Genomic DNA, 24,459 nt, shown 5'->3' with positions numbered 1-24,459 from the left:
AATATGGAGCAGGTCACTGTGGTCAAGACACTGAGTTTTAAAGTGCAAAGTGTATTTCATGAAGTTATCCCATAATGCATATATATGCACGCAAAGACTAGGGCTGTGGTTCAATCCACCACTAACAGCTTTGTTTTCTTCCCTCTATCATCTCTGCAGAAGAAGCGGAAGCAGGGGGCTCCGGTGGAGGAGAGGCGGGAAGTCCAGACCCCAGAAGATAAGGTAACTGTCTCAAATTGTTGCAGAGATGCCACTTCCTGTACTAAACATGTGTTTAAGAGCTTTACAGTCTGTCTCCTATTGCACCAGATGCTATTCAAGATGACTCAAATGTATAATGTAAAGTTACATGGTTTCACTTAGATGAAGCAGGACTTCTAGAGCAGTGTGTGTGAACGTTAACTCATGCAGTGCTTCAGTCAAGCACTTTTTGAATGTCTTCAAGTCCATTAAAAAACCAAAAAGCCTTCTAAAATATGAACCTGTAAATCAAGGACTTCCACACACTGAAGAGTGTTTAAAATATGACCCCCACTTTGGAAGAGTTCTTAAGTAGTTGACTTCCAGTTGCACCGCTGTTTGGAGGCTCATTAAGTCCATCTCTCTACTACCACTGGCCACACCGGTGGTCCTACACGTCTCATCAGCTACTCTACCTCCTAATTACTCTTTGAGCTGAAAAACCTAAACTTAAAGGGTCAGCTGGCACCTCCTCAATTTACGGACTCGAGGTGTTTCAACTTCCTCTATTGATTGAAGGTGTTTTAAACTCCTCTAACTATTGACTGAAGGTGTTTAAACCTCCTCTAACTATTGAGTGACGGTGTATAAACCTCCCCTGACTTTTGATTTAAGGTTTTTAAACCACCTTTAAGCATTGACTGAAGGGGTTTAAACTTACTTTTGACTGAAGGTGTTTAAACCTCCTCTAACTATTGACTGAGGGTGTTTAAACCTCCTCTAACTATTGACTGAGGGTGTTTAAACCTCCTCTAACTAATGAGCGATGGTGTTTAAACCCCCCTTGACTATTGATTGAAGGTTTTTAAACCACCTTTAAGCATTGACTGAAGGGGTTTAAACTTTCTATTGAGTGTAGGTGTTTAAACCCTGTATAACTATTGTCTGATGCTGTTTAAACCTCCTCACTCTACGGACTCAAGGTATTTAAACCTCCTTTTACTATTGACTGAAAGTGCTAAAACCTCACCTGACTTTTAACTAAAGGTGTTTAGATCACACCTGACTTTTGGTCAGGGGAGTTTGAACATTCTTTTTCTATTGACTGAAGGTGTTTAAACCTCCTCTAACTATTAACTCAATGTGATTAAACTTCATCAAACTATTGACTGAAGGTACTTAAACCTTCTCTAACTATGGACCAAAGTTGTTTAAACCCCTTCTGATTATGGACCAAAGAAGTTTAATCCTCCCCTATGTACTCAGTGGTTAATCCTCCTCTAACTATTGAGTGAAGGTCTTTAAAGCACCCATAACTATTGACGGAGGGTGCTAAAACCACCTCTAGCTATTGACATTTGTTTCAACCTCTGATAACTATTGACTGACGTTGATTAAACCTCCTCCAACTAGTGAATGAAGCTGTGTGAGCCTCCTCTAACTATTTATTGAAGTTGTTTAAACCTCCTCTAACCATTGCCTCAAGTTGTTTATTCTCCCCTAACTAATGACAGGAAGTGTCTGAAACTCCTCTAACCATCGATTGAAGGTGTTCAAACCCCCTCTGAGTATTGACTGAAGATGTTAAACCTCCCCAACTATCGACTCAGTGTTTAAATCTCCTCTGACTACTGACTAAAGGTGTTTAAACCTTCAATAATTATTGACTGAAGGTGTTTAACACCATGCGTGCGGCGCATTTTCCCGCTGTGCGCTGAAGTTTTTAAAAAACCGCGGTTCATCACGAGCTCAGCTCGTCATGAGCGTACGAGAGGTGTACCTCATGAGGAGCTGAGCTCGTCATGAGCGTCGAAGGGGTTAAACCTTCCCTCCACTGAAGTTGTTTAAACTCCTAAATAAGTGACCTGACTTCCAAAAGTCCTGGCATGGAAAGTTATAAGTTCATCACCCTGGAAGGCACTTTAAGCATTGTTATTTATTGAACTACTGGAATTCAACATTGTGCAATTTGTACATTGGTATGTTAGTTAGCTAATATTGGGATGGCCTTGTTTGTCAGGTACACTAGATGGGCCTAATGTATATCTTGGCCATTTGTGGGCCCGTCCGATTTAAATGCGGGTTTAATAACAGCGGAGACTACTCCTTTGCAATTATACCCCTTTGATTTCTCTACTGGGGAAGGGCCTTCAGAGGCAGACCTGTAATTCCACCCATCTAATTTACATGGCTGAATTAGAGCTCAGGAAAACCTTGGGAATAAAGAGTAGAGAAAACTGCTAAATGCCCTCCTCATGTGGGAGAGGACTCCCATGGCAAGGGGAGCGTTGCCTTTTTTATATTCAAAAAGAAAATCCGGTTTCAGGATTTTCTCTTTAAAATAAGAAACTATTTGGTGCAGGTCTCGGTCAAGTTGACGCAGCCCTGCACCAAACATTGAAATGCTTTGAGAGATATCACTGTGACCATCACTGTGACAGCAGTTCCTGCTAATGCTTTATAAATGGCTGTCAGCTAGGCAGTAATTTTTAACTCCTGGCATGCTGTCCCTCCACCAGGGGGACAAAGTGATTTACTCTGTCGCCCTGGCAGAACAACAGGGTGCCATTAGTATATGAATCAAACCCTCGTAGTCTTCAGGCTATGGGACTGGCTGTCTCTGGGGGTGTAGGTGAGATGGGGCATTGAGGAACTTTGAAAAAAAGAGATTATTTGACATATTACATATTTATTGCATACAATATTAGCAGAATCACCTTTCGGGAGCGTCCTGAGTATCCATAAAGTTTAATAAACCTATTGATCTGGGAAAATAATTGTATGTCCATCACGGTTGATCCGTAGGTCATCAGATGCGGAGAGTTATTCCAACTGAAAACCGTGGTTAATGCCCTGATTACAGCAAGGCTTGACTATGGTAACGTGCTTTACCTGGGCTCAAACAAAGCCATAACACGCAGACTGCAGACGGTTCAGAATTGTGCAGCCAGGCTGTTACGTAAGGTCCCAAGAGCCACTCCCACCTCTCAATAGCTACGGAACCTGCACTGGCTCAGGATTGAAAACCTTGCCAAATTCAAAGCCCTGAGTTTCATGCACAAAATTAACCCCTTCGGCGCTGATGACGGAACCGCTCCGTCATCAGCCGCGGTCGCGCTGTGCTGATGACGGAGCGGTTCCGTCATAGCCCGCCCCGCTCGATAGAACGCTCATGCGCGGCGCGAATTCCGCGCCTGCGCTGAGGGTTCTATTGAGCGGGGCGGGCCATGACGGAACCACTCCGTTACCAGCATAGCTCAACCGACGCTGGTGACGGAGCGGTTCCGTCACCAGCATGCGGCCGCCGCGCGGCCGCCCCGCCCCCTTAGCACTGCGGCGGAATAGCCGCCGCAGTGAAGGGGTTAAAGCAGGAAATGCCCCAAAATACCTTCAATCCCTGGTCTGCCCCTATTTCCCCTCTCAAAATCTCCGTTCTTCCTAGCAAGGGAAATTCATCGTTCCCAAAATCAAACTTTCCCGGTGGGTGGAAGGTCTTTCTCGTATCTAGGTCCCTCCCTATGGAATACATTGCCTACAGCACTACGCAATGAGACTGACTACATTCAGTTTCGCAAATCCTTGAAGACATGGCTTTTTAACAATTACCCGGCTACCTTGTCTCCAGCCCCTCTTGGATCTGCGGTCTGCGCCTGGAAACCCTTTTTGGGTAGCTGTTGCACAAATATAAATTCAAATTCAAATTCAAATTCAAACTTACAACTAAATTATAAAGCCTTCTGTCTCTATGTGCAAATATAATCACAGAATCCAAGTGTGAAATTTAATAAGACGTACGATTACAGCAAACACGTGTTTCTTGACACAGTTGCTTCTTCAGGGCTACTGAAATACAGCTGAAATGCTTAAGCAAACTATCCCCTCATAATTCTAACCCAGTTAGGAGAGCCATTCAAATGATTGCGAACAATGGTACTCTTCAGTAATCAAGGAACACTGACAAGCGAATTCAGCAACCTCAATCAATATGATTGTGTTTAAAATGTATTTATTTTTTTTTATTTTTTTATTTGAGATCCATATCAGCGAAATACATAAAAAACATCCATCATTAATTATGACAAACCATAACAAAGAAAAACCATGGTCCTAAATGATATACCATTAAATCAAAATAACCTAAAAAGCCTTTTGGAGGTATGCTGTAAGATCAGGCTTTCATTTGTGTTCCAACTGACGTTTGATTCTCTTATCATGGGGTCGTTTATTCGTTCTTGAGGATATATATACTATGTTATTTATTTATTTTATTTTTTTAGACCTTTATTGTACACTTCCGGAATAACACAGCTTTTGGCCTACAACCTCTGAGGCCGGCCGCATCGTTTACAGTTGCTTCTCAACGTTATATTGTTAACACAGCCCATTAGCCGACATACCTGGGGTCCGGCGGCGTTTCAAGGAAAGGTGTACATAATTTACTCAATGTGCATATCGGACCATCCAAAGGCCTATATTTTTCTCATTTCAGTCTGTCTTTTCTCATTGTATAATTATATAAAACTCTTAACAAACAAACTCGTCAACATTCAGCATGACACTAGTTCCATCAGGCGTATGAGTAGATCCACGCTTGGGATCAGAGTTTACCCGTATTGCATTGAGTGTGATGTCTCACCACGCACTTTAACTTGGTCCAAAGATAGTCTTATCATTCCCACTCCCCCTCCACCTCCTCATCAGAGCTGGTACCATCGTCTTCCGGTAGTGGATCACATAGTTCGCCCCTGTATGAATTCCATAAGGACCAAACCTTGTTCCATTTACGTGGGCATGCCCTGTTTACATATACTGTCCGCTCCATAAACATTAGCAAGTCCATGTTCCTGCACCACTGTGCCACCGTGGGCAGCTCTGGGGATCCCCATTACTATGTTATTTTAAACACAATCATATTATCGTTTGACCATATCAATGCCATCAATGCTGTGAAGGGAGCTGCCAGAGCTTCCTTCACAGAGATTTCTACAAGGCGGGGTGATGGTCTTCCGCCTTGGCCTCCACCCCTAGAGGACCATCAAACCAACCTCCAGGGTGTAAATAAACCGGCCCAGAGCTTCTGGCTTTTTTTCAACTCAGAGTTGCCTAACCTATTTCATCACAGTGGAGAAGCGTGGCTCAATGGTTAGAGCGGCAGACCCTGATGCAGAGGTCTGGCCCGGGACCAGGGTTCAATTCCCGTCTCGGCGGCTCTTGGACTCAATTTCCCCGGACCTGATAATTCTCGCCTCGGTGCCTAGTCTAATCATGGGTCCCACTCTGTGACTCTGGGCAATAGCTTGCTTAATCTCCACAACGGCCCCCGCAGCGCTGTGGATGCCTGGCTTCACCTTGGGGGTGCCCAGGAGTGGACATTTCACAGGAAAACCAGGATGGGTTCCACAGCGGTATGAATACAGCGCTACGAGGCCTCCGGGTAGAAGTGCACTATATAAATACAACACATTTACATTTACATCACAGTAATTCAAAATATGATCATTAATTTACTTGTATTATTTCATGCAATCCAGGCCCAAAGGTTTTAACACCCAGTACACACAAGAGCAAAATGGTGGCTGCAGGTAAATACACATGCAGAAAGTATGTAAATTGCTTCATTATGTAGGAAGGTAGAGCAAGGTGTACACAAATACATACAGTAAGGAGTTGACATTAACATTGTCATGATGGTTAGAAATGACCCGAATACCTGGTTCTGGACAGCTTCCAGTCTAGAATTTGACTTTTGTGGAAGATTCATGGGCATCCCAATAAGGGGTGTGGTTATTTTTTTTCTATTGACCCCAGACTCAGATATGTAGCCAGAGTTTGTTGAAGAATAAAACTTACCATTTTCCCGGCCTGGTGCTAACAACGCAAAGACGAACAAATGTTGCTTAAAAGTATTGTAAGCTGAGCTCTGCTGGAGGCATTCAGTTTCACTTCCCACCTTTCAGTGCTACTTGGTAGCAGTTCTGCCTGGAAAGCCCCATCGCTTCCCCTCTGAGGTTTGTTTGGAACTTTCCACCATATACACATTCTCTTTTACTATACTCAAAGGGGGTTGTTTAAAGTGTGGTGGATGTGGGACAACTACCAAGGATTAGGGGATGGCCTGTTCACTCTATTTGGAGTATATTTCTGGCTGTGTACACTAAAATGGCCTGCGGGACATCTGCTGCTTTATGGTCAATGTCCCACATCCACCAAATTCCAATTAGTCCTCAAAGAGTAGCAACCACAAACCAGGTGGAACTTCTGAAATGGGGGAACCAGGATAAAGGAGAGGCAACAGGTTCCATTTTCCAACACATTTTGAACTGAAGGACAAGGAGACAGAAGGCAAAGGACATGGGGGACGCTTTAATGGGCAAAAAGCTAAAGATAGATACCACCTTAACAGACACAACATCATATCGACAGAGAAGAGCGGGGGGGGGTTATAATATCCACCGTTTAGTGTCTTGGGGGCACACACAGCGCCCCGGTGCTCGTGACGAGCTCAGCTCGTCATGAGCCACGTGGTCTTGTGCACATGACGAGCTGAGCTCGTCACGGCCACACCCGTTTCTTTGGAACGCTCAGCACAGCGGGGGAATTAGCCCCGCGTCCGAGTGTTGGAGCCGTTATGACGAGCTCAGCTCGTCATGAGCACACGGCAACCGTGGCTCATGACGAGCTGAGCTCATCATGAGCATGGGAGGGGTTAATAAAATCTTAGATTTTGTCTGTAGACAAGTGTTATATCTAAATTTAAGGCAGAGCGGTGTGGGTCACATTATAGTTATGTTCAAAGCACTTCAGGAATTGCGTAAACCATGGCACCCACTGGCATAAGTTCCTGAAGATCTAAAAGAGGTAAGTAGGGGATCCGCAGTGGCTGGTCTTACATGCTTTGTCTTTGTTCTTTGCCCTATGCCCTATCCTTTTGTTCTCGTGGACTAGGTCCAATCCCCACCCCCAAGCCTAGCCATTGGGTAGTTTAATGGTCATGCTCCAATCCGCGTCCAGGGATTTGCGCCTTTCTTTCACCATCTTTATTGGCATCTGGAAAAGGACGGTCGTCCCTTTCACCCTTCCTCTTTCCGCTCCTTTCTTTGTGATAATAAAGGGAGGAGGGTGGATGTGTCGCAGCAGCCCCCCCACCCATGTTCTATTGCTGGTCTCATCGCTCAGGTGCGTTAGCCGCAACCTTCGAGTCCAACTTTGCCTTCCAAGTCTCTCTTTAACCCACCCAATTGGGCTACTTGGTCCATGCGATAAGACCATCCTCACGCCCATCACTGCAACAAAACCATTGTGAAATGGTTTGTGAATGATTGGCCGCAATTTATTAGTTATAAATCACAAGATAACCCATAAATCATTTCAACATAAATCACTATTGTGGGCCATATTTAAAGGCAGCGACACTATATATCACTCGTTGCCCTAGGCATTGGGTTGAGCGAATCAATTTTTAGACTTCCCTTGCTAGCAATATGTGACATGCGAGGCCCTTCCGGCCATGCCCGAGAAGCAAGTGCTTTGTGACCCCCCTTTTGCTTCTCCATGCTACCACCCCCTGCCCCAGAGACCTTCCCATTAGGTATCCCAAGGCTAGCCGATATGGCAGCACAGTCCTTCCTTCCAGTCTACCGGCCACTCTTAGGCGTTGGTGCTGTAGATTACTGGTGTATCTTCCGCCACACTCCTAATCGTTTCCTGAGCTTTGACGGCTCCCCCTGCAGCTCTTGCCTTCTGACTTAGAGTAGACTGCGATTTCTAGTTCCCCTGAGATATTCAATTAGAACATGACCACGCCCACCTCTGATGTATGGACCCCATCCTCCACATGGTACCCTGGCACCAGCAAGTTAATACATGTGTGCCTAATGAAGTCCCAGCCCATGCTCCTACAGAATTTGCTCATTGAGATGTTAAGCTTTCGTCTTGATTTATCAATCGCCCTGTGGTTTTCATCCCCTCTCCAGTGGAAGCGCAGTATTATTTTGTACCACAACAAGTCTGCAGGATCCAACATCCTTGCCGCTTCAGTCAAATCTCCCTTCATGGCCTCGAGTAACAGCTTTCTGCCTAGTGTTGTTAAGTTGCTACCCCACAGATGTACCAGTAGCACTTAGGCCCTCTCTCTCGCTCGCAGCCAAGTGCCCTACACAGGCTCTGTAGCATTGTCCCTTTTCATCCCAGGTGTACCCAGCCAGACCCGGTTTGTGTTGTGTAGCCACAAACCCACAAATCTCTTCCTTGTTCTTGCCCACTGCTGGAAGCTGGTGATGCCCGACTGCACCATCAGCCTGACCATCCGCCTGGGTTCTCGCTCTCCTGTTGAGAGTAATGTGAGGCAGGATTAGCACATTTCAGACTGGACACAAACCTTGAATGGCCGGGACTGTCATCTAGCTAGCCTCTTCATGGCTTTTTCAGCTAGGCCACGCTGTCCCGCTGTGGTGGCTGCACCTATTGTAAAGAAGTGGGTCCTGAAAACACTCTGCAGGTAATCCTGCTTCCCCAGAACTCTATACAAGACTGTCTAGAATTGAAATCTGTTTAACCGCATGCGCGCTAGCGGTTTTCCCGCTGTGCGCTGACTTTTGCGGAAAACCGCGTTACATGACGAGCTCAGCTCGTCATCAGTGTACGACAGGCATACCTCATGACGAGCTGAGCTCGTCATCAGCGTCGAAGGGGTTAAGAAGGTCCTGTCCCTGTTCACGAACAGTGGTAGCCCTAATGCCGGTGGACTTCCTAGATATATTCGCGGCAGGCATACCGGGCAAAGTTCTGCACTGGGTATGAAGTATAAATATTACAATTCATCAAGACAGCTACATCATTATTATAAATAAGAAATGCAAACCAGACACAAATATACATATTCATCCCCTGAACTTCTCAAACTTAGAACCCGTTCTTGATCTTAAAATAATCTCTCACTAAAAAAAACAGACTCTGTAACATTCGTACCCGGAGGGTGATCCTACCTCTCACCCCAAATTTCAAGAAATGTTACTGTAGCCCCTACTCTTTGAGAGTATAATTTTTCGTTAGCTTCAAGTTCAAATCATCTTATGTTTCCACTGGGAAAAAACTGGAACCTCGACCATTTTCCATTTTTGCAAGATCAAAGACTTACAGGTAGATTCATGAAAGAAAATTCGGCTCGCAAATCTGGCCCTTTACGAGCGCAATTTTTGCATTTGGGATTCATCATCCCAAATGCAAAAATCGCTATTTGCGAAATCGCATATTTGCGAGGAATTGCATTTAAGGAATCTCTATTTGAGATTCCTTAAATGCAATTCATGAACCATTTTTAAATTGCGAATTTGCAATTTTTGGCCGCTATTTACCACGAAGTCTGACTTCGTGGTAAATAGCGAAAAAATAGAAAAAAGCACTTTAGTGCATTTTTCTCAGTTGCATGTTACACACACACACGTCCTTTGGACATGTGTGTGCGCAACACCTGTGTAAATTTGCATTTCAGGAGTGCTACAGGGTGTCCTTTGGACACCCCTGGCACCCTTGAAATCGCATCCTTATTTGCGATTAGCAATTTGCTAATCGCAAATAAGGAAGATGTAGGAATCGCAATATTTCTTGCAATTCCTACATGAATCCTGTTTTGCAAGTCCTTAATAGCGATTCCTTATGAATCGCTATTAAGGACTCGCAAAACGGGATAATGATGAATCTAGCTGTTAGCCACTAGGGATGCCATAAAAACATACTCTTGTTGTCGAATAGCTAGATTGAGCATGTCAACAAATCCAAAATGGACAGTTTATGACTCAGGGACTTAGATTATCCATAGCTTTCCACTAAGCCGCTGGAACATCTGCTTCCAGAATTCAATGAAAGCTGGACATGTAAATGTGTTGGATTTGTAAAGCGCACAGCTGCCCGTGAGCGTCCCGGCGCTTGCTTAGGGAACCCGTCCTGGTATTACCCTGTGAGAAACCCCAGCAGGGTGTCCACAAGGTGAAAGCCAGGCATCCCGCCGCGAGGGGCCATAGTGGAGATTAAGCAAGCTATTGCCCAGAGTCGCAGAGTGTGACCCCGTGAGTTGAGTAGGCACCAGAGCGAGAATTGTCGAGTCCGTGGAATTTTGAGCCCGAGACCCGCCGAGGCGGGGAATCGAACCCTGGTCCACGGCCGATCTCAGCTTCCAGGTCTGCCGCCTCTAACCACTGAGCCACGCTTCTCCACTGGACATGAAAAACAAACGTGAAACCAATCACCATTGTAATAATTGCACCTGAAACATACCCCTTAGATAGAAGTATACATATTTTGTAAACAAGACGGTGTATAATAAAGTTGGCACTTACAATAAAACGCCAGGCGTTTGAAATTACCGCCCCTAATGGCTTTTTGTACAAAGATGTTGTACGCTCCCCATGATTGTATGTCTAATCCACAACCTGTGGAATCTGAATCTTTTGTAAAGCTTGTGGAATTACTTTTACATGCAGTTGTTTCTAGAAGATCTGGTACCAATTACCTACCCCTCTGGTTTCCCTCACGTATTAAGCATGACTAATCAAATTAGCATGAACATTTTGGGGGATTGTAAATTCCGTATAAAATTACAAAGTTGAAAAAAAGAAAAAAGCGACAAAGATGGGAGTCCAGTGTTACTTCACTTTGGGCCATATGTATCAAGCAAATTCGCATTCGCCGAAATTCGCAGAATTTCGGCGTTTGAGAATGTGAATTTGCCAAATGGTATGTATAAAGGTAACTCTGGTGCAAAACAAGGAATCGCAAAATTTGCGATTCCTTATTTTGCAATTGCATTTAAGGAATCGCAAATTTTGCGATTCCTTAAATGCAATGTATGAAGCAAAAAAAATATGCCAATTGTCCTTAAGGAATCGCAAATTACCACCAACTTCAAGTTGGTGGTAATTTGCGAATTCCTTGAAAAATTCACATTTTAGCATTTTTCAAAGTGCCATGTGACGCACATACATGCCCTTAGGGCATGTATGTGCGCCACATGTGCACCCATGCTTATTTCAGGGGTGCAACAGGGTGTCCTTTGGACTCCCCTGCACCCTTGAAATTATTCTCAATTTGCGATTCTCAAATTGCGAATCGCAAATTGAGAATAACTTCCCATTCATTCCTAAGGGCCTCCTGGCCCATAGAAATGAATGGGAAAGTATTCCTTAATTGCGATTCACAATTTGCGAATCGCAATTACGGAATACTAAGAATTCGCAAAAAAATTGCGAATTTGTACATACATCCCAATTTGCGATTCTGAAATAGCGATTTCTAAAAAATCCCTATTTCAGAATCGCAAATCTGGTTGAGAAGTGATGAAAACCAGCCTCTTCCCAAGTTTTTATACTTTTATCATTAAAATGGAGACCTAGTCTACTGCTATGTGAAATCAAGATTTCGGGGTGAAAGGACATAAACGAGTATTCTTCCTTCAACTGAGAGAATCTAAGAAGGATAACGAGGAGTCTTGTATCTGCTATGTTTTGAAAGTGTGGAGATTTTAATAAATGGAACAAGCTGGGTGTCAATTTTAGAAGCATTTGTTTAAGATAGAAGTTACCTCCCAAAGCTTGTCTAGCAACTGCTCGCCCACACCAGTCCATGAATGCTGCCTGGTAATATTTTTTAAAGCGGGACAGTGCAAGGCAACCTTCTTGGATCGATAACTGCAAAGTTTCCAGTTTTGTGTGAGGCTTCTTGCCTGACCAGACATAATTTTGCAGCATCTGATGTATCTCGTAAAAAAATCTTTGCAAAACCTTAATTACTATGTTTGAAAAAATTAAAATAAAAAGAGGGAGAATCATCATTTTTATCACGATTATCCCTATTATAGAGAGAGGTAGGGTTTGCCACTGCTTCAAAGGTTTCTTGGCCTTAGATATTGTTGCTTCATAGTTAAGCTGATATAATTGCAAAATATCTTGTGACACAAACATGTACAGGTATCTAATTGAGCCTGGTCTACAGACTTGATTCCGCATATCAAAGGGAAGAATTTGATCTGTGCGATTGAACAATATTATCTATGATTTGGAATGATTGATTTTATATCCCCCTAGATCGAAAACGTTTCTATCCCATTAAAAACTCTTCAAATATTTTCTTGCCTGGATTATAACCAGGATCCTTTAACAGCTTGGGGGCTCTTTCAAAGTGAGTTCCTTCCCAGCAGGGCCCTGTCAGGGTGGGCTCCTCCAAGGAGGGTCCCCATGGTGAGCATCCTCCCACAGGGGTAGTGTTGATGTATGCTCTCTTCCAGCACGTGTGTTTCAAGGTGAACTCTCCTCCTGCACCACCAGGCAGAGCGGTCTATCTCTAAGCGGTGCCGGACATTGCAAGCTTCTACCAGCAGTGCCCTGGCAGATAGATCTCTCCCCTGGCAGAGCTGTGCTAAGGAGAGTTCCCTCTCAAGCAGGGACCATTCTCCAAACTGTGCCCTGCATCAGTGTGAGCTCCCTCCATAGCCATGTGACTGTGGGATACTCCTTCATTCACTTCCTTCATCCAAATAACTGACTAACCTATCCACCACTTAAAATGTACTTGCATGTTTCACTATACTAATTCAACACTAATCCTCTATGGGTCCCGGAGTAGCGTGCTACCCACCGGAAAAGCGATTTGACGCCTTGTCAGGGGTAGTAAGCGCTATATAAATGCAATTACAATACAATATTAACCATGCCGGTGCAGAGGCAACAATGCTAGCAGGAGCGGACTTACAGGACAACACAAAGTTGTGGTGCAGTCACTGCATGCCCTATGGGTGCCCCTTGGGAGGGGTATACTGGGATCACAGGGCTCCAGTGGATCCCTTTGGCATCCTCTTGTAGGTCTGTGCAATAAATCTCTCCACATGCCCGCAGAGGGATCTCCGACCCCCTTTGAAATGCTGGCCGCGATGCCACCTGCCGTGAAAAGCAGACCAACAGCTTCAAATCTTCAGTCCCCCTTTCCTTTCACTATTTCACTACTGTGCTATTTACAGCAGACCTGTCAAGTTCTAAAAAATGTCACCATGCGTGAGGAGGGCAGGGGGCTTGGAAGGTGCAGGGCTTTGTCCTAGGCACTGCCCACCTCATCCCCCATTTCCTCCAAGAAAAAAAAAAAAAGGTTTCTGAGGCTGCTGATGTTCTGGGGAGGTTTCAAACCCCATAATGGACATTGACTGGGCAGAGCTTCTAATTACAAGCTAGAAACCCACTCTGTTCAGGGGGTTCCAGTTCATCATATGTTTCACCATGTGATATATGCTCTTCTCTGCGTGACTGTGTGAAGGGAACAGATATTGTGTGACACGCGTGGGCACTGTGTGAGATGTCAGGTCTGTTACAGTCAGCTGTGCCCTTGGCTGCCCTGTGAACTGCCTGTTAAGTGTGGTAGGGTGCACTGTCTCCGTCAACCTCTGGCACCGCCAGATTTGGGGGTGCCGTGCAAAAGTTGGTATAATGCGCTCTATACATGATACAACCCCAGAAGCGTGCGCTGCCGGCAGGATTGCCCTATCACTGCATTAGGGCTCCAGTGCTGCACGCCTCTTTCAGTGGTGAGTTTCATTGGATTTAGAATCACCCAGCAGTGTCCCATCGCTGTTGTCGCCCTGGACCAGACTGGCCTCCCACTGTCAGTACCCTGTCAACGCTCTACTTCAGATCTTCAATCAAATGTGTCTTGTCTTGTCAGAGCCATAGGACTGCCAAAAGGTGAGCTCCATACAGAGTGTGCTGCAGCTGCAATGGCACCCAAGCAGTATCACCTACAACTAGCAGTGTTTTATCCCTGCTGTAGAACTGTATCTGTGAGCTTTCTGCAGCCGTGCCCTGCTAGTCCACTGGACTCCCAAAGGGCCTGCTAATGATGTGGTTCCCAGACAGTATCAGCTACACACCAAGCACTTTTTATCACATGAGACACAAGCAGTGCAAGCTTTGTGCTACAGATCGCCAGTTATGTACTTCGCTCACCAGTGCCCTGTCACTGCTCTGAGACTCCAGTTCTGTATCAGCGCCCTGCCAGAGCTACAGGTCTCCAGTAGTGGGAGTTTCCTTCACCAGTGCCCTATCACTACTTGAGATTTGTGTATCAGTACCCTATTAGTGCTACAGGTCTCTGGTAGTGTAAGCTTCCTTCACCAGTGTACTATCACTGCTATGAGACTTCAGCAGGGTGACATTTGTGCAGCAGTGTCCTGCTACTGGTCTCCAGCTGTGTACTACCTTCACCATTGTGATGTCACTAGATTTGTGCACCAGTGCCCTGACAGTGCTACATGTCTCCAACTGTGCACTTGCTTCCCCAGTGTGATGTCACTGCTGTGAGAGTCCAGCAGTGTGAGACTTGTGCAGCAGTGCCCTGATAGTGCTACTGGTCTCCAGTTGTGTACTTCCTTCACAGTGCAATCTCACTGGTGTGGGAGTCCAGCAGTGTGAGACTTGTGCAGCAGTGCCCTGACAGTGCTACAGGTCTCCAGCTGTGTAGTTCCTCCACTGGTGCCCTATGAATGCTATGAGACATCTGCAGTGTGAGATTTGTGCAGCAGTGCCCTGACAGTGCTACATGTCTCCAACTGTGCACTTGCTTCCCCAGTGTGATGTCACTGCTGTGAGAGTCCAGCAGTGTGAGACTTGTGCAGCAGTGCCCTGATAGTGCTACTGGTCTCCAGTTGTGTACTTCCTTCACAGTGCAATCTCACTGGTGTGGGAGTCCAGCAGTGTGAGACTTGTGCAGCAGTGCCCTGACAGTGCTACAGGTCTCCAGCTGTGTAGTTCCTCCACTGGTGCCCTATGAATGCTATGAGACATCTGCAGTGTGAGATTTGTGCAGCAGTGCCCTGACAGTGCTACAGGTCTCCAGTTGTGCACTTCCTTCACCAGTGTGATGTCACTGCTGTGAGAGCCCAGCAGTGTGAGACTTGTGCAGCAGTGCCCTGACAGTGCTACAGGTCTCCAACAATGTGACATTCTTTCACCATTCTTTCATTGTATGTGTGCAGCAGTGCCCTGACAGTGCTACAGGTCTCCAGTTGTGCACTTCCTTCACCAGTGTGATGTCACTGCTATGAGACATCTGCAGTGTGAGACTTGTGCAGCAGTGCCCCGACAGTGCTACAGGTCTCCAACAATGTGACATTCTTTCACCATTCTTTCATTGTATGTGTGCAGCAGTGCCCTGACAGTGCTACAGGTCTCCAGCAGTGTAGTTCCTTCACCAGTGTGATGTCACTGCTGTGAGAGTCCAGCAGTGTGAGACTTGTGCAGCAGTGCCCTGACAGTGCTACAGATCTCCAGCTGTGTAGTTCCTTCACAGTGCGATGCCACTGCTGTGAGAGTCCAGCAGTGTGAGACTTGTGCAGCAGTGCCCTGACAGTGCTACAGGTCTCCAGTTGTGCACTTCCTTCACCAGTGTGATGTCACTGCTGTGAGAGTCCAGCAGTGTGAGACTTGTGCAGCAGTGCCCTGACAGTGCTACAGGTCTCCAACAATGTGACATTCTTTCACCATTCTTTCATTGTATGTGTGCAGCAGTGCCCTGACAGTGCTACAGGTCTCCAGCTGTGTAGTTCCTTCACAGTGCGATGTCACTGTTGTGAGAGTCCAGCAGTGTGAGACTTGTGCAGCAGTGCCCTGACAGTGCTACGGGTCTCCAGCTGTGTACTTCCTTCACCAGTGCGATTACACTGCTGTGAGAGCCCAGCAATGTGAGACTTGTGCAGTGGTGCCCTGACAGTGCTACAGGTCTCTAGCTGTGTACGTCCTTCACCAGTGTGATGTCACTGCTGTGGGAATCCAGCAGTGTGAGCTTTATGCAACAGTGCCCTGGCAGTGCTACAGGTATCCAGCTGTGTAGTTCCTTCACTGGTTACCTGTGAATGCTATGAGACATCTGCAGTGTGAGACTTGTGCAGCAGTGCCCTGACAGTGCTACAGGTCTCCAGCTGTGTAGTTCCTTCACTGGTGCCCTATGAATGCTATGAGACATCTGCAGTGTGAGACTTGTGCAGCAGTGCCCTGACAGTGCTACAGGTCTCCAGCTGTGTAGTTCCTTCACTGGTGCCCTATGAATGCTATGAGACATCTGCAGTGTGAGACTTGTGCAGCAGTGCCCTGACAGTGCTACAGGTCTCCAACTGTGCACTCCCTTCCCCAGTGCGATGTCCCTGCTGTGAGAGTCTAGCAATGTGAGACTTACGCAGTGATGCCCTGACAGTTCTACAGGTCTCCAGCTGTGCACTTCCTTCACCAGTGCGATGCCACTGCTGTGAGAGTCCAGCAGTGTGAGCTTTGTGCAGCAGTGCCCTGACAGTGCTACGGGTCTCCAGTTGTGCACTTCCTTCACCAGTGTGATGTCACTGCTGTGAGAGTCCAGCAATGTGAGACTTGCGCAGTGGTGCCCTGACAGTGCTACAGGTCTCCAGCTGTGTACTTCCTTCACCAGTGTGATGTCACTGCTGTGAGAGTCCAGCAATGTGAGACTTGCGCAGTGGTGCCCTGACAGTGCTACAGGTCTCCAGCTGTGTACTTCCTTCACCAGTGTGATGTCACTGCTGTGAGAGTCCAGCAATGTGAGACTTGCGCAGTGGTGCCCTGACAGTGCTACAGGTCTCCAGCTGTGCACTCCCTTCACCAGTGCGATGTCACTGCTGTGAGAGTCTAGCAATGTGAGACTTGCGCAGTGGTGCCCTGACAGTGCTACAGGTCTCCAGCTGTGCACGTCCTTCACCAGTGCGATGCCACTGCTGTGAGAGTCCAGCAGTGTGAGCTTTGTGCAGCAGTGCCCTGACAGTGCTACAGGTCTCCAGCTGTGTACTTCCTTCACCAGTGTGATGTCACTGCTGTGAGAGTCCAGCAATGTGAGACTTGCGCAGTGGTGCCCTGACAGTGCTACAGGTCTCCAGCTGTGCACTCCCTTCACCAGTGCGATGTCACTGCTGTGAGAGTCCAGCAATGTGAGACTTGCGCAGTGGTGCCCTGACAGTGCTACAGGTCTCCAGCTGTGCACTTCCTTCACCAGTGCGATGCCACTGCTGTGAGAGTCCAGCAGTGTGAGCTTTGTGCAGCAGTGCCCTGACAGTGCTACAGGTCTCCAGCTGTGTACTTCCTTCACCAGTGTGATGTCACTGCTGTGAGAGTCCAGCAATGTGAGACTTGCGCAGTGGTGCCCTGACAGTGCTACAGGTCTCCAGCTGTGCACTCCCTTCCCCAGTGCGATGTCACTGCTGTGAGAGTCCAGCAATGTGAGACTTGCGCAGTGGTGCCCTGACAGTGCTACAGGTCTCCAGCTGTGCACTTCCTTCACCAGTGCGATGCCACTGCTGTGAGAGTCCAGCAGTGTGAGCTTTGTGCAGCAGTGCCCTGACAGTGCTACAGGTCTCCAGCTGTGTACTTCCTTCACCAGTGTGATGTCACTGCTGTGAGAGTCCAGCAATGTGAGACTTGCGCAGTGGTGCCCTGACAGTGCTACAGGTCTCCAGCTGTGTACTTCCTTCACCAGTGTGATGTCACTGCTGTGAGAGTCCAGCAATGTGAGACTTGCGCAGTGGTGCCCTGACAGTGCTACAGGTCTCCAGCTGTGTACTTCCTTCTCCAGTGTGATGTCACTGCTGTGGGAATCCAGCAGTGTGAGCTTTATGCAACAGTGCCATGACAGTGCTGCATGTCTCCAACTGTGCACTCCCTTCCCCAGTGTGATGTCACTGCTGTGAGAGTCCAGCAATATGAGACTTGCGCAGTGGTGCCCTGACAGTGCTACAGGTCTGCAGCTGTGCACTTCCTTCACTAGTGCGATACCACTGCTGTGAGAGTCCAGCAGTGTGAGCTTTGTGCAGCAGTGCCCTGACAGTGTTACAGGTCTCCAGCTGTGTACTTCTTTCACAGTGCAATGTCACTGGTGTGAGAGTCCAGCAGTGTGAACTTTGTGCAGCAGTGCCCTGACAGTGCTACAGGTCTCCAGCTGTGTACTACTTCCTTCACAGTGCAATGTCACTGGTGTGAGAGTCCAGCAGTGTGAGACTTGTGCAGCAGTGCCACTGCAGGTTGCGCGCATTGCTCTGTCACGGTGATGCTGCCATTCAGCCAATTAGTAGATCCTGCCACAACCGCCCCGTGCTGGCACCAATGGATTGGGCGCCTGAAACACTACTTTTGTGCCATTTGTGAAATGGATGGGGCGGTGAAGAGATCCATGGTGCTCCACGTTGGCGGTGCAGAACTATCAGCCAGATTCATCATTGAAAAGTGTGCTCGCAAAGGGCCAGATTCTGAGAATCTGGCCCTTTGCGAGCGCAATTTTTGCATTTGGGATTCATCATCCCAAATGTAAAAATCGCTAATAGCAAAATCGCTAAATTGCGAGGAATTGCATTTAAGGAATCTCTATTTGAGATTCCTTAAATGCAATTCATTACCCATTTTTAATTTGCGAATTAGCAATTTTTGGCCGCTATTTACCGCGAAGTCTGACTTCGTGGTAAATAGCGAAAACTTAGAAAAATGCACTTTAGTGTATTTTTCTAAGTTGTATGTTACACACACACATGTCCTTTGGACATGTGTGTGCGCAACATCAGTCTACATTTTCATTTCAGGGGTGCGAGGAGACGATGACTTTGATGATGCAGTGGCAGCATTGAACTGCCATGTTGATCCCCAACTCATTCCGGCTACAAGAGATACAAACAGAGGCAGGCCCGGCAAGCCGACGACGAATCCTAGATGTCCTATACGCATGGCTGTGCTAATTAGCAAGCACATGCCCCAACATCTACCAACCAGACAAAATCAGTGTCCAACTGATCAAAGGCTGCCATTGTCAGTCCTCAGGAAGCTAATACTGCAACAGCCAGGCATCTCCCTAGACAACATCCTGATACCAGTGAGATCCCACAAGTTGGCAGACAAAAGGGCCAAGGTCATGGAAGTGGAGTTGGCGAGAGAAGTGGCCCCAGCAGGCGCAACCCGGGCGATAAAAGTTGAATAGGAGCAAGTTGACCCCATCCAGCGAGTTCGGCCTGCAGTACCACAATAGCCAAGCTACCTGAAAAAGGATGCAGCATCTGTCGTCTGATACACCGGATTCCCAATGTGTGTCCAGCACAAGGGAAAGCCTGCTCGAAGTGTGGGCATATGAACCATTTCACCAAGGTATGACGGAGCAGTGGGCAAAGCACAGGTGAAGGATAGAGAGGGCAAGGGTATCTAACCCTACGCATGCTATCCTTCCAAGAGTATGGCACAGGGCACTCTGGGCATCGACCAGAGCCCACAATGTGCCCCGACGATGATGTGTTATTCTCCATCTAGTTCTTGGGGAATATTGAGACATCTCAAGCAACCCCCACCGCGGTGCACAGTAGACGTTGAAGTCATCCGTATCACAGTACTCAGAGACACATGCGCCTCCATAAATGTCATGGACTCAACCCAATGCTACAAAATCAAGCCACAATGGAAACTACCCCCTACCAAGGCCTGAATATACACATATGGAGGCACCAAACTACAACAGAGAGGAGTCGTAGATTTGACAGTGAAGATTGAAGGGAAAATGCCATGGGCCTAATTCCATGTGACCAGAAGTGGCACTGGCACTCTTCTTGGGTGCCACACTGTGGAAGACCACGGGGCTGGTCTTCTTTGCTCGGCAGGTGCAAGACTCGCATGCCACAAACATCCTACAATAATTCCCCCAGCTATTCATAGGGATGGGGCGTCTGAAAGACCTGAAGGTAAAGCTTCACATTGACGAGACTGTGAGACCCGTAGCAGGAGAGTGCCAGTCCAAGAGCACCCACTAGTCAAGAATGAGTTAGATCAACTCAAACAGCAGTAAATGATTGAGGAAGTCACCGGGCCCACCCCATAGGTCTCACCTCTTGTGATAGCCCCCAAGCCCAAACAATCTGGAGCCATAAGACTATACATTGACATGCAGCTCCTGAACAAAGCCATACGTAGAGAGTGGAATATCACCCCCACAGTTGAATACATAGTGGCAGACCTCAATGGAGCCAGGTGGTTTTTGAAGCTAGACCTCAATGCTGGATACTACCAGCTTGACGAGGCTAGCCGGCATATAACCACCTTCTCAACATATGTGGGTCTTCGAAGATACAAACGCCTAAACGTTGGAATATTATCAGCAGCAGAGGTTTTTCAAAATATAAAGCCACTCGATCAGAACTGCACCACAAATTGTCAAAATAGAAGTCCATGAAAGAACATATATGTATGAGTAATTAAAGAATCTGATTCCATGCAAAAAGTCATTGCTAATTCAAAAGTGTATGATCTCAATCTTCGTTATTGTTCTGTTTATACAAAATCGTCAGCCAACGTGTTTCGTCCTCTTGACATAGGGCTTTTTCAGGGCGAGATAAGTCTACAGCTACGTTCATCATAAAGTATTGTTGCCCAATGCCAACAACAGCTGTATAGGAAATAACCCTATGGTTTCTGAGGAGACAACTGTTCTCAAAATTTCACAGGTAGCCCTAGTAAGGCTAAAGTGGATCTATACGAATATCCAATATCCAAAGCTTTTCAAAGAATGTGTCCAGTATAGGAAATAACCATATGGTTTCTGAGGAGACAACTGCTCTCGAAATTTCACAGGTAGCCCTAGTAAGGCTAAAGTGAATCTATACGAATGTCCAATATCCAAAGCTTTTCAAAGAATGTGTCCAGTATAGGAAATAACCATATGGTTTCTGAGGAGACAACTGCTCTCGAAATTTCACAGGTAGCCCTAGTAAGGCTAAAGAGGATCTATACGAATATCCAATATTCAAAGCTTTTCAAAGAATGTGTCCAGTATAGGAAATAACCATATGGTTTCTGAGGAGACAACTGCTCTCGAAATTTCACAGGTAGCCCTAGTAAGGCTAAAGTGAATCTATACGAATGTCCAATATCCAAAGCTTTTTGAGGAATGTATCCAGTAACACATGGTGTGATAACCACCAAACAGTCAAAGGCGCAATTCTAATAGGGAATATCCACCATGGCTTGGATTGTGGCAGAGTACGACGAACTACCGTCACTGTAGCGGCCATTAGGGCTTCAAAATATAATTTGGGAAACCCTCTGGACCAGTCTAAGTGCTAAATATTAGCTAATTACATTTTGATATATTCTGACATGCTGGAAGACGACCATGTGCGGCTGAGGGTGACCCCCAAATGGTTAGCGGACTGCAGGGTAAACCTCCACAAGCAAAAGTGCTCGTTCTACACCAACTTAATCGAGCTCTTTGGATACAACTTTTCAAGTGAAGAGCTACAGGTGGACCAGAAGAAAGTTGAAGCCATCAGAAATGCAGCAGCCATCCCACGAAACATGTAAAAGGTTAGATACTTCCTTGGCATGGCAAAGTACGGTTGGCGCTTCATCCCAGGTTTAGCCACTCTGTCAGAGCTGCTATGGACGTAACACAACATTACATTCCGTGCGATTGGGACACCCAAGCTAACCTGGCATTTTGAGAGGTAAAGGAAGCACTGTTGGCTGATGCAACAATGGCATACTTCAACCCTATCTGTTAAATAAACTATGGTTCACTTGTAAACAAATCTCTATCATTAAATAAAACTTGTTTCTTGTAGCCGAAGACCGAGAATGTGTACAATTTAGAATACCCAGGCATGCAATGAAGGTAGGCTGAGAAAAATATATACTTATGCAATTGATTTATTCATTGCATGTTTCAAATCAAATACATATTAATTTGCACAGAAGGATTGTGGTGCTCATGCTTTTAGTGAAGGAGAGGTGAAGTGAGGGGTGATAGAAGAAGCAAAAAACAAAGTGCATCACTATTACAAAGACATATGCTCCTTTTTTACAATTATAAAAACAGTGTAGGCAGAGTCTTTATAGGTTGTCGATGACGTTTTGAAAGTGTGGGGGCGATCCTTCAAAGAGGTGCAAGCGCTGTTAGGGCATCAGTTAATGCCCTCTTGGACAGGAATCCAGCCGTCCTGAGCTTCCCAGAGTGGATGGCAATAATATGACAAGAGTGGGGAATTAAATACAAAACTCAAGGCCTGCCGTCCTGGGGGAAGGTCTGTAGCGTGGGTAGCATAGTTACGATGAGAGTATGAAGTCCCGTGGTGGAACCCGCATCCGCCCAGGGCCGGCTTTAGGCATGTGCAAGCTGTGCACCTGTACAGGGCCACCAAACCCCAGGGGCCACCACGCCAATATATATCCTTAATATATTAATCCTCTGAGGATGGATACATATTTGCGTGGTGGCCCCTGGCAGGGATTTGGCGGCCTCCGGCTCTGTTCCACTTCTAAACACCCTGACCCCCTCCCCTCTTTACTGGCCTGCGCGCTCTGCCCCGCCCGGACCCCCTCTTCCGGGCCCCCTACCTACGCTCCCTGCCCAGGGCCACCATGAGCCTAGAGCCGGCCCTGATCCGTCAGTCGTGAGGGCAGGATATCAAGCTCGTATGGTGGCTTCAATACACAGGTGCCTTGGTCAGGGCAGGAGCTGTCGGCATTAGCAGCACTTATACTTCAATCAAACCAGAGGGCGCAGAGAGTTAAAGTACAAGGAGGTGGCTTCAATACACAAGTGCCGCGGTCAGTGCGGGAGATTCAAGTAATGGCACCCGTGCTTATATTTCCATCTTACCAGAAGGTTCAGAATCATTCTCAGGAGCCAGCATTAGTCTTTGCATCCACATACTTCAACCCCAAGCACCACACAGAGCTGCTGGTGGATGGGAACCCCATCTGCCTTGGTGCTGTACTCCTGCAAGAGAAACATGAGGGGCTGTGGGTCCCATGCACCCACGCAAGCAGGGCACTCACAGACACAGAGACCAGGTACGACCAGATAGAGCATGAGGCTTTGACAATCCGGTGGGCATGCTGCCACTTCCACTTGCACCTCTGTGGGCAGAGGTTCCAGGTTGTGACTGACTACAAGCCACTTGTTCCACTCTTTGCCAGCACAGCCAGAAATGGACCACCTTGCTTAGAGCAGTGAGCCATGCAGCTCCATCCGTATACATTTGAGGTTGTGTATCGCAGGGTGTGAACAATCGAGCAGCCCAGATCTGTGTCTGGGGGTGAGTGGTTGTAAAGTTTCAGCACTCTGTACATTGTCTTGTTGTGTTTAGTATGTTCGCCTTATGTGGCCAAGTGTATGCCCGACGTGGGTCCCTTGCTCACTGTGCTAATGGATTCAAGCTAGTCTATCTGATGAGGGTAATAACCCAAAACCAGTCCCAGGATACTTGTTTCTGGTCCAGGGAGGACCTGACCCGGCAGTTCGGGCTGGACTGTTCGCATGAGGAACAGGGTCAAGACGGATTTTCTTATGGCTGGGTCCAATCTGGGGTGGCATAGTGAACAAAAGAAGGATGGATTAAACCCAGATTAGTGACTGGGGGTGAGTGGTAGGAAGATTTCAGAACTGCGTCCATCATCATGTTGTGTTTGCCCTAAGTGGACCAGGGTATGCCCAGACGTGGGTCCCTTACTCACTGTGCCAATGGATTCAAGCTAGCCTTGTCTGATTAGGGGTAATACCTCGAAACCGGTCCCAGGATGCTTGATTCTGGTCCATGGAGGACCCGGCCTTGCATGTTCGGGCTGGACTGCTCAAGGTTAAAGGTAATTTTATTTCAGTTAATAAAAAAACATAAAATATTGCACAGTTAAGAACATAAAAAATATACTACTATATCATGAATCAGATTTAAAAAATTTCCTTTAACCCCTTGCATGCTGCCGCGATTCTGCGCCTGTGCGGCAAAATCGCGAGTGGGCGGGTTCATGACGGCCCCCAGCCGTCATCAGCACACGAGCGCCGTAGTGCATGACGGATGGGGGCCATCATCAGCATGCAAGGGGTTAAGCAAAACAGGAGTTCATATTGTGCTCGGTTTGAATAAATTCAATGTCGAGCCATCCTTACCTTGCATTCATCAGACTTTTTACGGTCAATAGCCGTTCTGCTTTAAGATAAAATTTTATGAAAGCAGCTATTATTTGTGGGGATTTCCCTTTCATGTGGAATAGTAAAGCGTGACAACAAGATCTAATACCATACATATTAAAACATCTTCTCAGTAAAATAGTTATTTCCGTTAAGATCGAGCAGATTGATAAAATGTGAGTCAAGCTTTCTTCATGCAGTATGCAAAGTGTGCACTTTATGTACAAAGTTTGCGGTTGCCATTTGGGGATATATATTTTAGTGTTTGGCATTGACCAAAATGTAACTGTAGTAGCTTGTTTTTATAAAATGATC

General features: G+C 46.6%; 1 protein-coding gene across 3 annotated transcripts in view; it reads left to right on the top strand.

Annotated features, from left to right (window-relative positions):
- Positions 1 to 24,459, top strand: part of LOC144785825 (rho guanine nucleotide exchange factor 3-like) — a 326,449-nt gene that overhangs the window by 210,934 nt on the left and 91,056 nt on the right. For all 3 annotated transcript variants that reach the window (XM_078664669.1, XM_078664668.1, XM_078664671.1), the window contains exon 3: positions 160 to 222. In XM_078664669.1, coding sequence (XP_078520795.1) covers positions 160 to 222 — 63 coding nt within the window. The remainder of the gene's footprint in view (positions 1 to 159; positions 223 to 24,459) is intronic.

This window comes from Lissotriton helveticus, chromosome 10, assembly GCF_964261635.1.
Source record: "Lissotriton helveticus chromosome 10, aLisHel1.1, whole genome shotgun sequence".
Lineage (NCBI taxonomy): Eukaryota > Metazoa > Chordata > Amphibia > Caudata > Salamandridae > Lissotriton > Lissotriton helveticus.
Note: the sequence above shows the minus strand (reverse complement) of the source record. Positions and strands in the feature narration are given on the sequence as shown.